The 16,863-nt window shown below is 43.1% G+C and overlaps 1 protein-coding gene across 2 annotated transcripts in view; it reads right to left on the reverse strand.

Annotated features, from left to right (window-relative positions):
* The window catches only part of Clvs1 (clavesin 1), a 171,052-nt gene that overhangs the window by 145,896 nt on the left and 8,293 nt on the right, over nt 1-16,863 (reverse strand). For both annotated transcript variants that reach the window (XM_048420103.3, XM_085677023.2), the window contains exon 2: nt 11,263-11,886. In XM_048420103.3, the coding sequence (XP_048276060.1) occupies nt 11,263-11,717 (455 nt within the window). In that variant the 5' untranslated portion in view covers nt 11,718-11,886. The remainder of the gene's footprint in view (nt 1-11,262; nt 11,887-16,863) is intronic.

Consider the following 16,863-nt stretch of genomic DNA (forward strand, 5'->3'; position numbering starts at 1 on the left):
CCCACATCCTAGTGATCAGGAAGAAATAAAGGCAGAGACAAATGATAACAATAAATAAATAACTAAAAAAGCAGCAAGAGAATGGGCCAAGGAAGAAGAACACATCACGTTAAAACCTTCACAGCAAAATTTAGCCTCTCTTTATTTCCTTGTCTAAAGTTGCATTCTTGCAGCGCAGCAGCAATAACTTCTGCCGCTTTATAGCGCACTCCCAACAAATGGCTTCAGAGCTTGATTTACAGCCTTAGCTGAGCATGGCCACTTCATCATCTCCAGCAGCTGCTTAAGGTTCTATATATCACCGTTCAGGAGTGATTATCTGGGAACCATATTTAAAGGGCAAGACGGCTGCTGGCTGGGTATTGAGGAGGCTCAGTGTTCTGATATAGGGCTGGCAAGCCTGGCCTTGTGCCACAGGGTTTCTCCAGCTCTATGAAGTCCTTCTCAGGAAGTGGTCAGAAAATGCTGCCCAGGTTTCTTAAAAATTTGAGGAGCTTCAACACAGGAATAGCGAGCAATGTATGCATTCAAGTGCTTGCCATGCCTACTGGAAAATCTCCAAGAATGCAGAAGGCCGTGGTGAACTATGTTCTTTCTATGGGCTCTCTTTTCGTGACACTAGCCTTTTAGAGTGTTACCACGGGAATCAGTAAGATGACTCATTGGTAAAGACTTTTGCTGCCAAGCCCGATCCCCAAAACCCATACGGTGGAAGGAGAGTACGGATTCCCACAAGTTCTTCTCTGGTCTACATACATGTGCGCGACACACACACACACACACACACACACACACACACACAGGCACACATGCATGCTTACATACATATACACACACCATAGTATACACATTGATGCACGCGCAAACAAATAAATGTAAATGAAAAATTAAAATTTAAAATAGTAAGGTTCTTGAACTGGTAAGATTTTTCTCAGTTTAACACAAGTCAGGGCTATCTGAGAAACTGAGAAAAATGCCCCCAATCCACTTAGTCTGTAGGCAAACCCGTGGAACATTTTCTTGATTAATGATGCATGTGGGATTGCCCAGCCCACTGTGAGTGGTGCCATCCCTTCACAGGTGACCCTGGGGTATATAATAAAGCAGTCATAGAGAGCAACCAACAAGCAATGTTTTTCCGGGCTTCTCCTTCTGTTCCTTCTTCCAGGTTCTGCTCCTCCTTTCATGAAGGACATTAGGAAGGACAAGCCAAATCAACTCTCCCCTCCCCAAGTTGCTTTTGGTCTTGATGTTTTATCACATCAATAGAAAGCAAATTAAGACTGCCTTGGTAGTATTGCTCTGATTGCAGCACCCTTCCAAATGGAGGAACTGATGCCAAGCTCATCCCCGGTTGCCTTAATCAGAACCTGCCTTGAAAGGAAAAATATTATTCTTAAAGCCTTGAATTTCTTCCCACATCCAAGCATGTTTTATTTACAAGATGAGAATTTGGGAGGATCACTGACAAGGAAAGGCACTCTGTTCACCAAACTTTGTACACTGAATCCTTACAAGTCCTTAGGTTCAAATCCACTGGCCTTTGAAATAGTGATCGCCATGTGACTCACAGATCTTCCTGGGAAGTAGCCATATGCTTAGGCAGACATGCATTACTGTAATATCTCCAAACGCAGACCTATGGCTCTCCCATCCACTTTCTTACATGAGATATGGCTTCTGCCAGACAAGGAGATGTTGACAGCAGAACCAGCAAAGCAGTTGACCTCTAGCTGCAGCGAAAGTGATGGTTTGTGTCTGATAGCAAGCACTTGTGTGGGAAGGGATTTGAAAGACACAAGGAACCCTTTGGTCATCTCACACAACAAGCGACAATAAAAAAGTTGAACTGAAGGCATATTTCATAATATGCCTTCTAATTCCATCCCTTCAATAACCAGTAACTTTTTAGAACTGCATGACAGATTTTATTGTCTTTTACAAAATTTTTGAGTGGGAAATGTTGTTTTATACTCTTGAGGCTCTAGATTATGTCAAAGTAAGAAAAGTTTCTTAACTGTGAAGGAAAATCAGAAAGCTTCACTGTGTGGGAAACCTTACTAATGTGCTTTATCTCATCCTGATGGCTCTACTGGGCATATATATTGCTACCAAGCAGGATACTGAACAGAAAGTGCATGGCTTTTTGAAGCTACAGACTGGCAGATCACAGAACTGAGAATCTATGCAGGAACACTTACTTAATACTTTAAAAAGCAATAAGTAGGTAAACATGGCCGTTATTGTTGGCTCAGATTGGGATAATTTTTTAAATAAATTTTAAGCAGTATCAAATTTCCTCTGAAATTGAAAATAAAAGTCGTTTTGTTTGTTGTGGTCATGGTTGTCTTTGTCAAGTAATATTGGCAGATGTCTGAATATGATGGCTGGATTTGGTGGCCAACTTGACACACTTGATGAATAGAGGGCATAGCAACTGAGCAATTGTCCAGACCAGGTGGACCTGTGGCCATGTCGGTGAGGCATTTTTTTTTAGTTGCTAATTGGTGTAGAAGACCCAGTTCCCTGTGTGTGGTGATGTCATCCCTAGGGCTGTGTGTCTGGGCACTATAAGAAGAAAAGCTAAGCAAGCCCGGAAGAGCAGGACAAAAAGCAGTTTTCTCTCACACTTTCTGCTTCGGTCACTACCTTCAGGCTCTGGCCTTGAGTTCCTATCTTTGCTTTCTTCTATGGTAGACTATAACTAGTAAGGTAAAGGAACCCATTCCTCCCAGGTTGCTTTGGGTCATGGTGTACATCACAGCATACAAAATGAAACTAGCATATTGCAGGAGGATTTTCAAACCTGTGGTCTTGAAGGTTTCTATAGGATTAGAATGAAATATGACAAAGGATTTACTTTGGGAACGACAAGATCTATGTCCCTTGAGACCAAAAGTGACTGGCAATGCATCCTCACGAATTCCTGAATGCCTGACGTAGTCCCAAGATGAGCAGATAGGTTAGGGATGAGCCGTGTGGTGTGGTATTGTACCTAAGGAGTTAGGGATGATATTCTTGCTCACGTTAGCACTTGGCAGCTGTGTGACCTCAGACAGATGATCTAACCTCTTTGAGCCTTGACTCATCATCTACTAAATAAGGCTTTGATTAGTACCTACCTAAGAACATTTCTTCTTAACATATGAGAAGCACTTGATAAACATGCAGTGTTCCTTAGCGTGGTCTTTTGATCACACCCACTCTCCAGCTCGTCTACAAACTCCTCCTGATAGTTGGAAAACTGATCACTGCCAAAGGGATCCCAGTGGTGTTACTGCATAAAGAACAGGGGGCTAAACGTTTTTGCTAGATCTCCCTTTGGGATTTGGAGAACAAAGCTCACCTGGCCTTAGTGAGATATCTAGCAGCTTTCCTGGCCCCGCCTCCTTTTTTCTTTACTCACAGGTATTCAGCCTGAATAAGTGAGAATTTGGTCCCTTTTTCTGCCATGACTTTTTTATACATCAGGACAATCAAACTGAATGAGGCACAGAGCCTGTGCCAGATGTAACAGGCTCTTGCATGTTCCTGCAAAGCTCCATTCAGCTAGTTTATTTATAGTTTTAAGAGGTCCACCCAATATATGGTCTCAGGGTTTCAATCAGAAGACAGAACTGACTTAGACCTCATCTCCTATGACCACTTCCGCCACCTTGCACCTGCTGAACTTGGTGCTGTTGCTACATCAGCTCTGGAGAGTCATTGCAGGTCAGCAATGAGCAGCAAGGATTGAGGGAGCTACAGTCTCTACAAAATCCACCAGATAAGTTCCTGTAGAGTGTCAGGGGACAAGGAACAACTGAACACCTTTAAAGAAAACATACTGAGTTTTGGAAGGTGAAGGCAGCCATCTCTAAGCACAGAGAGATACAAGCGGCTTTCTACAGTACATGAAAATACGATGTCCTCACCTTGAGACGCCTGAAGGAAGGTCATGCTCTCGTGACATTCATCCTCCTATTGTGCCATGCCCTCCAGGCGTGCTGGGAGATACGGTGCTGGATGTGAGTTTGGGTAGCAGCACTACTTTGTGACCTTCAGGGAGCTCAGATGGCCAGACTACTCCAGCTATGCTATCTGTTACAGAATGCACGAAGAATACATTCTTAGTTATCACACTAAAGAATACCAAGTCTAAGGAGTGGGTAGTTGCTCAGTCAGTAAAGCACATGCTACACAAGCCTAAGGACCTAAGTTCAGATACCTCAAACTCACATGAAAGCCAGGCATAGGAGCACAAACTCATAATTCCTGCACTGGAGGGTAGGAGACAGGTGGATCCTTGGAGCTCATTGGAAAGTCAACTTAATTAAATGAATAAGCTCCAGGCTGCATGAGAGACCCTGGAAAATGATCCAGGGAGACCCAGTGCTGACCACACACACACACACACACACACACACACACACACACAGAGAGAGAGAGAGAGAGAGAGAGAGAGAGAGAGAGAGAGAGAGGAGAGAGAATTAATATCACATATCCTTTCTATCTACTCAGATTGGACTCATGCGCTTCCTAAAAATTTTTTTTCCTACTCACAATGGGGACTGAACGGGCCATTCACTCTTGTTACTCTGAGTCATTTCAAGTCCCTGTGCAGTGTCCTATTCTACACAGTCGTCCCTGACTGCATGCCACGGGGATGCTCCGAGAATGTCTTCCTTGTTCTTAATGAGTCACGTTGTATCCCTCACCTCACAGAGAGTTGAGGAGTGTGATGAAAACTTTGAGTTTGAATCCCTGGGCTACTTTGTCACTTACAGAACAGCAGTGGTACAGATTTTTGTTGTGAACAAGTTGAAACCTTATTTTTGAAAAGGAATGAAATTATGCATAGAACTTTCTAGGAGGATGTAGCCTTCACTTTCAGCCTGGGGAAGACTCCCTCTTTGTTGTAATGCCTGTGCATAAATCACAGAATGAGACTTTGTAAACTTTCAGAAATATGTGGCTTTGGCCTTCTGTATCTGTGGGTTCTGCATCTGCAGGTCCAATTAACCAGAGATAGAAAACATTTGTGTGTGGGAGGGGGGCTGTATCAGTATTGAACACATACTGACTTCTAGCCATTATTCCCTAATGCAGAAAATAACTAATAGCATAACACCTATAGTGCATTATTGTGGAGATGACATAAAGGGTTTAGGAGGATGTGTGTATAAGTTGTATGCAAACAGTACGCCATCTTATGAAAGGGACTTGAGCATCTGTGGATTTTAACATCCATGGGAAGTTCTAATGGTCCTTCTAAAACATGTACCAAGGGGTAATGATAATGGAAACACTTGGATTTGAAATGTCCCTTCAAAATTCATGCACTGAAGCTTTGGTTCATAATGCATCAGTGTGCAGATAGAAGGCTTCTGGGAAATGGATGAGAAGCCTTTGTGGATGGACTGACCCCCTTACAGATTCACACTTCATACGCTACTCAGTGGTGGTAACACTGAGAGGCAGGGCCTGGTTGCAAGAAGAACGTCAGTGGGGTATGGCATTGAAGGGTATATTTTGTTCCCAACCCCTTTTTCTCTTTCTTCCTGCTTCTCAGCTGCCATGGAGTAAGCTGTTTTTGTCTCCTGCCATCAGGCCATATATAGACCGAAACCTCAGAAGGTCTGAGCCCAAGCAAACCTTTCTTCATAAATAGATCATCACCTCAGATGTCTTGTCCCATGGACGCCGACTCTGACCATTTGGATAACAGATATTTCTACAAAATCTTTATCAAGCTCTCTTGATGGCTTTGGCAATACAGGGTTCCTTTTGCTTGTACAATACCAGAGTCAAGGAGTACTAAACATTTCATTGCTCCACATGATCCTGCACACTAACAACCATGCAGCCCCCACCATCTATCCACTGGAGCTTTGAGATTCACTCTACTCAGATCTTGAATTTCCTGTTTTGTGCTTCATCACACACATACACACTCACACACATTCATACTCTCTCACACACACACCTACATGCACAGAAACACACACACACACACACACACACACACACACACACACACACACAGCCTTGCAGAAGCTCACGCGGTATTTTGAAACTTCTAACAATGCCAGGGCCGAGCAATTTACTCCAGATGTCTTTGAAATTAACTTGAAATGGAAGCTGTGAGCCTCAGCTCTTCCACGGGTGATCAAGTTGCTCTCCAAAGAAGTCAACACTGTCTCCTTCCAAACTACTTTCTTGGCCATCAGTAAGTTAGTGATTCTCTGTTTTCCCATCAGCTCTTAGCAATAAGTAAAAAATATCTGTGGGAATGCTTGGGAAATGTAAAGTACTTGCAATTTTCTTCCCCCCCGCCCTGTGTGTGTGTGTGTGTGTGTGTGTGTGTGTGTGTGTGTGTGTGTGTGTTATAGTATGAACCGGATCTGAAATAACAGGACCCAACTCAATGAAGGCTCTTTCCCCAAGACATCTGGTTTGCCAGAGCAGAGCCATGAAGACTCAAACCGAGACAAAAATGTGCTTGTCAGGCTTTTTGAAAAGTTGAATTTATTAATTGAGCATTTTTCTCTTAAATGTGAATTTCTAAAAAATTTTTGTTGTCGTATGATTGATTTAAGTAAATTACTGAGGACTTTGGTACCTCTGTAAAGGTTTGCTCTACTTCCTCAGCTTTGCCCCACCTTTAAGTCCTAAGCAATACCTGGGGTTTGCTAGTCCTCAGTCTAGGCCTTTGTCCCATGTTGCAGGGTAAAGTGGCCTGCTGGATGTTTGTCCTTCTTGTTATCTCCACGTTTGGAGGAATTAATCAAGTTATTCACCAGCCTCTTTATTCTTTAGTGAATTATCCCAATTTAACTATTCCTTCTAGCATCTCATCTACCATGAAGAAATCATGTTTTAAGTTAGTTTTCAACTTACTGGCTGATTTCTGAACCTTCAGCTTTGGGAGACAATAATACTAACACAGGAATATTCCATACATCTCCACATGTTCTTACTTGTAGCAGATCTTCTTATGTGGGATGCCCTTCTGTATGATATGAATAAGTTTTATTACCATTGGTTAAAAAAGAAGCCAATTTGGCTAATAGCCAGTATTAATAGAGCCAGGTGGGAAATCTAAACAGAGAGAAAGCAGAGTCAGGGAGATACCAGCAGCCGCTAGAGAAGCAAGGTGTGCGGTAACAAGCCACAAGCCTTGTAGTAAAATGTAGACTAATTGAAATGGGTTAATTTAAGTTATAAGAGCTAGTTAATAATAAGCCTGAACTAACAGGTCAAACAGTTTGTAATTAATATTAAGGAACTGGTGGGTGGGAGAGAAGCTTCCAGTTACAATCTTCTATTGTGTTTGCACCATTCTAAAACTTGGGGCCGGAACAGCTTGTCTGCACACAGTGCGATGATGCTGTTATAATGTGCTATGGGACTAACATGTGTCAACTGGAGTCCCTAATTGTTTTCTTATAACCTAAGTATGTTATCAAAAATGAGACAAGCCCTTTAAACTTCTCAGAGCCTTCCAGCCCAAACAGACTTTGGAGTAAATAATGAACATTACAGTCTGACATGGTTACAATTTTCACAGTTTTTCAAGTGGGAAAAGTTGATAATTTTATCAAAGGTTTCTGTGTTTAGAAAGTATCTTTTGATCTGGTATCCCAGGGATTTACCTGTGTGGGCTTACTTTTTCTTACTACTACTTCCAGACATCAACCTGTCAAATGTGTGGTCACTGCCCCTGCTTTCCAAGTGAGAGACTGGGTGTTAGGATTTCAACTACATGCTCTGGAGGTGTGTGTGGGGTGGTGGTGGTGGTGACTGGTCAGGAAGCAACTGGGATTTAAGGTGGCCACCGGGCTTCAGGATTTGTCATTTAAATCTCTTCTGTGTCCTGGACACTCCCACGAGAGGGTTTGTCTTTGCAGCAGCCTAGGGAGCCTGACGTTTTGCCAAGTTTCCACTTGAGAAATGGAGACTCTAAAAAGTAAAATGATGGGACCCAGGTTTAACCATTGTTTTTGATTGAGTGAAACCCACGGATAAATACGCATGCGCCTCTCTGCTAGTCTTTTTCTCTGCAGCACCAGGGTCCTGGCAGCAAGGGCTCAGATTCAAGCTTGCAGTTCAGGAAAAAGAGGAAGAAACAGGTTTTCTTTGGAGACCTTAAAGGGTCAAAGTGTGAATTCTTACCCAGTAGATCAAAGGAATCACTGAGTAAGGGTGTCTCCTTGAGTCCCCACTGCCCTTCGAGCTGGTAACACTAGAATATCAATTCTGCTAGCTCTAGAAGGCTGCTGTATTTATGCTGTGAATGAGTCCAGAGTATTTACATATTCAACTCATTCAGCCCAGCCTGGCAGCCTCACAGAGCACTAGCCAGGATTTTGCTGTTGGAGCCTCTACCACTGGACAAGACAAGCTTGACTTCTGGTAGCTCAGCTGCTGTCTCGCCTTTGCTGTGACCTGCTCCCAGCCTGTCACTTTTATACATGTATCGGATCAAGATGGATGATATTTACATCATTTGAATAAATGTTAATAATCACCTTAATCTCAGTAAACTTTTCAGATGAAACAGTCAAGCCACTACCTGATCATCTAAGCCCCTAGAGAGAAGCAATCACCTTGCAAAGCCGTGAGAATTTCTCTGGCATACTGGACCTCATCTGGGCAGGATCTGTGTGACTAAGATCTGGGGAGAGCAAGCAGGTGCTTTACATAGGTGGATGGCTGAAGAGAATGCATAATCCCACTCCGGTATTGAAATATTGTCCTCCCGAATCCAGTTCTAATTTATTTGCCATCTGTCTGCCATTACTTTTGAAGTCAGATTTTTAAAATATTGGTAATAATGCCCAATGCCAGAGTCTATTAAACGCTTATTGTATGCCCAACAATGAACTCCAGTGTGGCATTGCCCTGCCCCACTTCATGTAAAGACATCATTCTTTCCAGGCCTTCCAGGAGAGCAACCAGTCTCAGAGGGACTCCTTGTCTAAGGTCACATAACCACTAACTGACATGGTCACAGCCACATTCAAACTGGTTGTTTGCATCTAATTTAATGTCAAATAGACTCACTAGTATCATTCTGTGAACAGTGAAATGGTTTGGATAAAATTACATAGTTAGGAGAAAATTAGGGCTTGGGACTACAGTAAAGAGAAGAGAGAGGTGGTTTTTTAAAAGTTGAGTGAATGGGGAGCCTATAAAGTGATTTTGAGAATCCCTTCTGGACCATCGGATGAGGCTGAATGGGCATCTCATTCGTGAAGCATTAGAGCTGGAAGCTTATTTTACACATGAGGAAAGCAAGGAACAGAGAAGGGAGTAGCTTGTTCAAGGTTATAATAATCATAAACATTTTCATTATTTCCTCGGAGATTTGTTACCTCTTATTTCTTCACAACATATTTGAGGATATATTCAGACCAAATCTTAAGCAAAATAAAGCATTTTACTGTGGCTCATTTCTCTCTGTGAACATCAGAGAGATACTCTGATACTCAGCAGAGTCTGTCCTAGCAGACGGAACCCCAGAAAACCGACAATTTAGCACAACCATGTCAGCCTGATTATTCTCCAGAATCATCAAATCCTTCCAGTTCCCAAATCCAAAATGTGAATGTGCCATTCTTTGGAGCAGGGCTGTTCCCTTCGGTTTAGATGCTGTGGCTATGGCTCATGTGCCTCAGGAGGACTTATCCAGGATAGGGGCTGTGTATACGCTGCACCATCTATGAACCATGAACTGCACATGGGTCTTCATTGATGAAGACCACATGTTGTCTCCATTGTCTTAAGTGCCTCAGAGTCACCCTCTACGTGTTCAGTGATTGAATGATACAGATGAATGCATGGAAAAATCCAGCCGTTTTTATCATTAGCGGAGCAGTAAAGCAAGGCTCACCCTTAACTGCAGCATGAACCCGACAAAGACGATATCAATCCCACATCACTATTAGTGTTCCAGGCGCAGAACTGACTGAAGTCTAGGGTAATTGTGTTGAAACATGTGTGTGCTTTTGTAGAATCAGGCAGTCCTGCCTCGATTTATCACCCAGGAAATTGTCAGCGATTGGAACGACCTCCTGCACTACCGCTATTCTTAGAAGAAGCAGTGGCATAAGGCAACGGAAAGACGGACTAGAAAATCCTTTAAATAGCATCAGAAAGGTTTCCAATACGTTTTTCAATTAAGCCTGTGCTTTCCCATGAACACAAAATTTGCATCCATGATGTTCTTGTGAAGGCTCCACCCACAGCTGACATGTTGGAGATCGGCTCCTCCTTCACTTTTTCCCTATTTGACATGGACTGTTTATTGTGCTACCCAGCTAAGAGACAGACATGGGGAAGGTGCCATCACCCAGGTCTCATAAACTCACAGTGACATAATTTAACTAGGCTGAGTCAACTGGCTCTCAAGTCACAGGACCAGGACTCAGCTTCCCTTCTGGTTTCACTTTGCTGTGTGACATTAAAGTCAGGTTCTTAACTTCTCAAATTTGTGTGGCATAAAATGGGAAGTATGATCAATGGCAATCACTTTCTCATGTCAAGGTCTTGGGTGGGTTAAATGAGATCATACAAGTCCCTCGTAGAAAATGTGGCAATCACCACAAAAGATTATCTACCGAACACTTGACAATTCTATTGTAATTGCTTTTCATAGAATAATGTAAACATAAACGTAAGCAATAACAGTGGAGGCAGTGAAATGAAGATACTAGGAATGTTTTATTTTAAAGAAAAAAAGAGTGTGGGTGGAATTTGGGCAGCAGATATTAGAACTAGATCCAAAGGTGATTCCATATTTTGGTATGAGAGACTAGGTAGAGGAATGAGTATCCTTACAGGAGAGGATGGTATACCCATCCTCCGGCATGTAGAGTTGTGGCTCTAAAAAGGAAGCCCATTTGTATGGACAATCTGGCATCCAGAAGAGGATATTAAAGTCACAAAGAGAATCCACAAAATTATTTTATGTGTGGAAACCAATCCAGTGAATTCATTTTTTTGTACTGTTGGCACTAAAGGTGATGACACTGAAGAGAATATGTGAACCTTCTATAATATCAGCCAAAATAATAAAAGAAATCCCATTTCTAAAGCCAAGTACAACTCAGAGGCTATGATTCTCCTGTGAACTTGCCGTTGGATGGCATTACACCTGGGTCCTAAAGCCTCCTTTGACCACTTGTGGAATGAGTCTTGACCTAAACCACACAACCCCGGCATGCAATGAGGATGCACGATATCAAAACAAAGCCAAGTAAAGACCCTATCTACATTTACCTACTCTGATCCCAATTGGCAGCAAACAGCAGAAGAATCTTCCTGCCGTAGTGGTCACGGTTTTCCAGCACACCAGGGAACCCATCAATCAACGCCCTCTTAATGCCGGGATCATCCGCCTTGAAGTTTTTGAACATGTCCAGGTTTAGCTGGCGGTACTGAAAGTACTGGGCCAGGAGTCTGAAGGCATCGGCTTGGTGAAACTTCCTGGCTCGGAGAAAACGCAGGATGAAGGCATCATCTGTTCGTAAAAACCCAATGTCCGGCCTGGTGATGATCATGTCTCTGACTTGTTGAATGTCCTGATGTAAAACGTCCGGGTTCTCATTCAGTTCCAGGCGGGCTTTCTCTATCGTGTCTGGACTGAGCCCAGCCTGCAAGTGCGTCATCTTGGCCAAATCTCCTTCCCAAGTGCTTAAGCTCTGAGGTTTGGGAAGAACAGAAACTGGTCCCATTCACGGGAAAGCGCGCTGACTCCGTGGCCCATCCAGTGGTTCTCCTACAAGACTGCCCCCAAAACAGACAAGCGGAGAGGCTTCTTCCGGTCCCTGGGAAACAGCCGGACATTCAGACCCTATGTGGTGGTGGCATCCAAACCAGAACGAAAACCGTGGTCATGGCTTACTGAAAAACAAATGCACACAAAAGAAACAAGAGAGAAATGATGCAGAGAAATTAGAGACAAATGAATGGGACACTAGCCAGAAAACAGTACATATACAAATCATAAGTACTGATGAGTACATATCCTGTAACTCAACTGTGTGTGATCCTTTAGTTAGGGCATCTGCCCTTATTAGCAACAACATAAATATTGGATATGCAAATATTTGAAATACATTCACAAAAATTTTAGTTACAGTGAGTGACCCCTTATGATAATTCCCTTTGGTCAAAATATCAAAAGAGTATTATTTTATTAATGAAAGTTTTTGTTGTGGTGGTTGTTGCTAAAACACGCTGTATGGGACTGTTCATGGGCCTAGAGAGGACAGACATGACTGCTATACAGTTGATTGTTTCCCATTCGCCTCGTTTCTTAAACAGAAGTGTCTCAGACAGAAATTTGCCCCTCACATCTTTTAAAAGCAGCCATCCACAACTTACAATACTAAGATAATACTAAAGGTCACTCTAACCTGACCTCAAGGTGCCTAATTAATGGTAAGAGTATTATCGCAGTGGGGTGGGTTGTGGCAGACACATCCAGGGCTGGAAGGCCGACCTTCAGTAAGGGCATCCTGAGCAATGAGAAAGTTTCTGGGATCATGTAGAATTTCTTATTCTGACTTCTTCAACTCCTGCAAAGACACCACGGGCTCTCAGTCTGCCCTCTACCTCATCCATCTGGGCCCTGAAATCTGTCCATTTTCTGTAGCTTATGTATTGTGCCAAGATACTGTTTTACACAGGATTATTGTCTTTTTTCTCCATATAAATGGAAAACAAAAAAGGAAAGGAAATCAGCTGTATTCTTTGCATCACCTTTTTGTTTTATGTAGTAATGCTTAACCTCTGGCAGGTGTCTGTCTGAGGTATCCTTCAAGTTTCAAGACCAAAGGACAGGTATGTGTGTATATTTGAAACCATGGTTTGCGTGGGACCTAGGAGAGCTGGCTCCATCCCTTGCCTGAGGGATATGGTCCCAGAGGGCTGAACTGACCAGCTGAGCTGCCATCCATACCCACACCCATAGCCTTGGGTTGGCCCACCCTAACACGACCACGTCTAGGGCCTGCTGGAGCATAGGAAGGAACTGATTCTGAGGAATGGCAGCCACAGGATCCCCATGACTTGGGGCAACAGCAAGATATCTGAGAGGAGTTTTGGTGAAGGTCCAGTGAGGATGGGGTGCCAGAGGCCAGAGACTTTGAACCAGACCAATGACTCATTGCAAAGAACGTTTGCAGGTGGGGCTGACTGGACCAAAGGGTCTACTGCGTGACACACCACAGCCCCCAGTGCCACCAGGATGAATGAAGAGGTGTTGGAGAGGTGGAAAAGAAGGAAGAGCAAAGTGTGTTGTTTGTTTGTTTTGTTTTGTTTTGTTTTAATTAATTTGCGGAGTTCTTTTGACGGGGTCCTTTGATGGAGACACTGCAGGAGTAAGGCGTGGGTGTGGGGGACTGTGAGGTGAGAGGGATTGGATTGCATGATGTGAAATTCCAAAAGAATCAATAAAGAATTGTGCATATATATATATATATATATATATGCTCATTGCTTCCTATGTGAACATTATTTATAGTAAGAAGCAAAATATTCACTTTCCATCTGATCATTATTGATAATGCTTCATCACACAAGATTATTCAAAAGACAAAATGAATGTCCTGCTTAGATGTCTACATACATCTGCTTCATGGTGGGAGAGATGAGGAAAATTAAAGTAACTGATATTTGTTTTTAATGTAATAATATAAAATGACATGTTTAAATACATTTGCTCTGTAAAATAGCATCTAGATCTATAATACATGAATAAGAAACAGTTCTTTTTTTGCTAATCTTAAAGACCCACAAGGGTGATTGGAAATAGTGCTCTGAGCTGTCCTAGGATTGGTGGAAACTTTAAGCTCTAGCTGGTTCAATATTCATCCATTGTTAAATCCCTTCTCCCGTAGTCTCATCACAAGCCTTCAGAGAGCTGCCTCATTGTGTACCTCCTTCCTCTTTTTCACCCACACACTTGCCACGCCCTCAGACACACTGCTGGACAAGCTCCCACCAGCCAGCCAAAGATGGAGGAATAATTGTTACTTAAACATAGACACTAATAACGCTGTGTTGGCTGCTTTATGACAACTTAACACTAGCTCAAGTCATCTGAGAGGAGGGAACCTCACTTGAGAAATTCCTTCCCCAAGACTGAGCTATAGGCAAGCCCATACAGGATTTTCTTAAGTGGTAATTGGTACAGGAGGACCCAGCCCATTGTGGGGACGCCACTCCTAGGCTGGTGGACTTGGATTCTATAAGAATCCAGTTTGAGCAAACCATAAGGAGCACACCAGTAAACAGCACCCTTCCATGGCCTCTGCATCAGCTCCTGCCTCCAAGTTTCTGCTTTCTTTGAGTTCCTGCCTTGGTTTCCCTCAGTGGATTGTGAGTCAGGATAAGAGAACTAAGTAAACCCTTTCCTCCCCAAGTTGCTTTTGGCCATGGTGTTTCATCATAGCAATAGTAACTCTAGCTAAGACAGACACTAATAATGAGGATGGCGGAATAAACCCAAACTGGAAGAGTACCAAGCAGTCCAGACAGATAGTCATCTAGTACTGAATGGCGTTCAATGTTACTGCATCCAAAAGACAATTTTCAGTTTCCAGTCTGGGTGACATTGATCAGTATTTGTCACCGGCTGTTTCCTCTTTAAGGGCATCTTCTCCTTCCCTCATTCCATTCTCTGTCCATATACCCTGGTCATGCCCTGGCCTCCCCTGACACCCACCCCCACCAGATCTCTGCTCATCAGTGCTCATTCCTTCCTCTCCCTCTGTGCAAGCCAATGCTACAATGTTCAGGATCCGGCCCCATAATCTGTCCACCTGCACTCAAATAGCTTCAGTCCCTAGCATTCTCTGGGTTCTGCAGGCTCCTCTCTCAGTTGCCTACTGAGCATCTGTCTGCAGATGCCCGACAGGTACTATAAACACATTATGTTCACAACTGAACTACTAGTTCTCTATCCTGAATTTGATTCTCCAACTCCATCTCTTAGTGAAGGACATCATCTTCCAGGCAGATTCACATACTGGAAATCTGAGAATCAACTCTTAGTCTACCCTCTCCTTCACCATCCCTAGCACACTTTTTAAATAGCTCTCAAATCTGTCCATCTTTCCAGCACCATGGGTGCCGATATAATTGAGACCATCACTACTGATGTTTAGAATGGAAACAGGTTTTCTGCCACAGCCTCTCCTTCCAATCTAAGAATCCTCTATCTTCCCATTATTCTCAGTAGTACAATGAAGAGACACTCACATCACGTGATGATCAACATCCATTTTTAGCTCCTAACTCCTCATCATTCTTCAGAACTCAATCTGAAAGTCACATTTCCCAAGAAACTGTCCCCGGCCTCAGAAGTCAGAAATCAAGGGATCCACACACACTTAACCACGCCGTGTTATCTCCACAGCATCACTTCCCCCTTCTATTTAGAATTTCCTAAAGATGGAGGGGTCTATTATTTATCTGTGAATCCTCGGTATGCAGTATAAAGAGGCTCAGCTGTGGGCGAAGAATTTCCCACTGACACTTTCTCAATACCTAGGACAGGGCACACGATGCAGCAGATACTACCAGTTAGACAAAGCATCAATGAAAACAGCAGTCAAAATACTGTTTTTACAAGTCAGTGCATCTCCCATGTCCGGGGCAGGCTAACTTTCCTTTAATGTCCTCCCTTATTTACAAAGAATTCCCCTGCCCCCAGAGAATCTCCCCTAGGCACATTGTATTTCAGATCCTGGTTTCACTGAAGCATTCTGGGTAATGTTCACAGTTCCAAGCCAAGGAACACAATGCTAAGAGCACAAAGCATCGCGACAGCTTGTTCCCTGAAGAAGATTTAAAGCTGCTTTGGAGCAAGTTTCTTACCTCACAGTTCGGGGAGCTCAACCATGTTTCCCAGATAAATGACTATGGGTTCAAGGGGAGAATTGAAGTCGCATTTTTCATGCCCTGCCTCCATACATAGCTTTGCTTCCAAACCATAATATCCAAAATAAATTCGCTCGAAAAATCTTCATCTTTATTCTGTGTTCAGCATGCAATAGAAGCTTCTGGTGAGAATAATCCAGTCAGGGTCACTGGATTGCATGCTTAAGATGAAATATATATTTCATTAAATGTAAATCCTTCCTACCAGAGCCCGAACAGCCCGCTATTTAAGTAACACCAATCAATGCTGGTTAAGGTACAAGAAACGCTGTATGGACAATGTTTATCACAATGTAGCATTTTCAATCAGCCACAAGCTTTAGTTGCCACTCGACTTTTCCCGATTATGAATAGGTTACACTGGACATGATGTCCTCCTCGTGAGTGAGAGTGGTTTTTCTTCCTGATGGTATTCATAAGAATGACAATAGCTACAATTCGTTATTCACCATTGCTCTGTTTATTATGCCCTAGACACAGATTCTCTTCATAGACTACAATACTCTTTAGAACAACTGTATGAAATGAGTGGAAATTGAGATGCAAAAAATTTAAATTATCCAGAGGCAGGCACTGGATGGCAGTCCAAATAGTCGTTCTGTACTATGGCCTTCATTCGCCTTCTGATGTGCCTCTTCTGTATAGCAGGGGTCTCAGTATTTGCAACTTAACATCTGTATGCCATTCCTGTCGAAACTCCAGACCCTCAGCCTCCTTCCCTCACTCCTCTCCCATACTAACCCTCCTATGGGTCCAGATCTGCCTCTGGGTTGCCAGGTTTTCTTAGACAGCCTAGAGCTACGCCTACAGATAGGTGCTCACTTTGTTTTCATTGGGTGATGACTGGGACTGTTTAAGTCGTAGCTGGCTGTGCTTTTCCAGCTGGTGCCTCTTTTTCTCTTTGTAGTGTTTTCCTTTGCCAACAATTCAAAG

Source organism: Myodes glareolus, chromosome 16 (genome assembly GCF_982192425.1).
Source record: "Myodes glareolus chromosome 16, mMyoGla1.1, whole genome shotgun sequence".
Lineage (NCBI taxonomy): Eukaryota > Metazoa > Chordata > Mammalia > Rodentia > Cricetidae > Myodes > Myodes glareolus.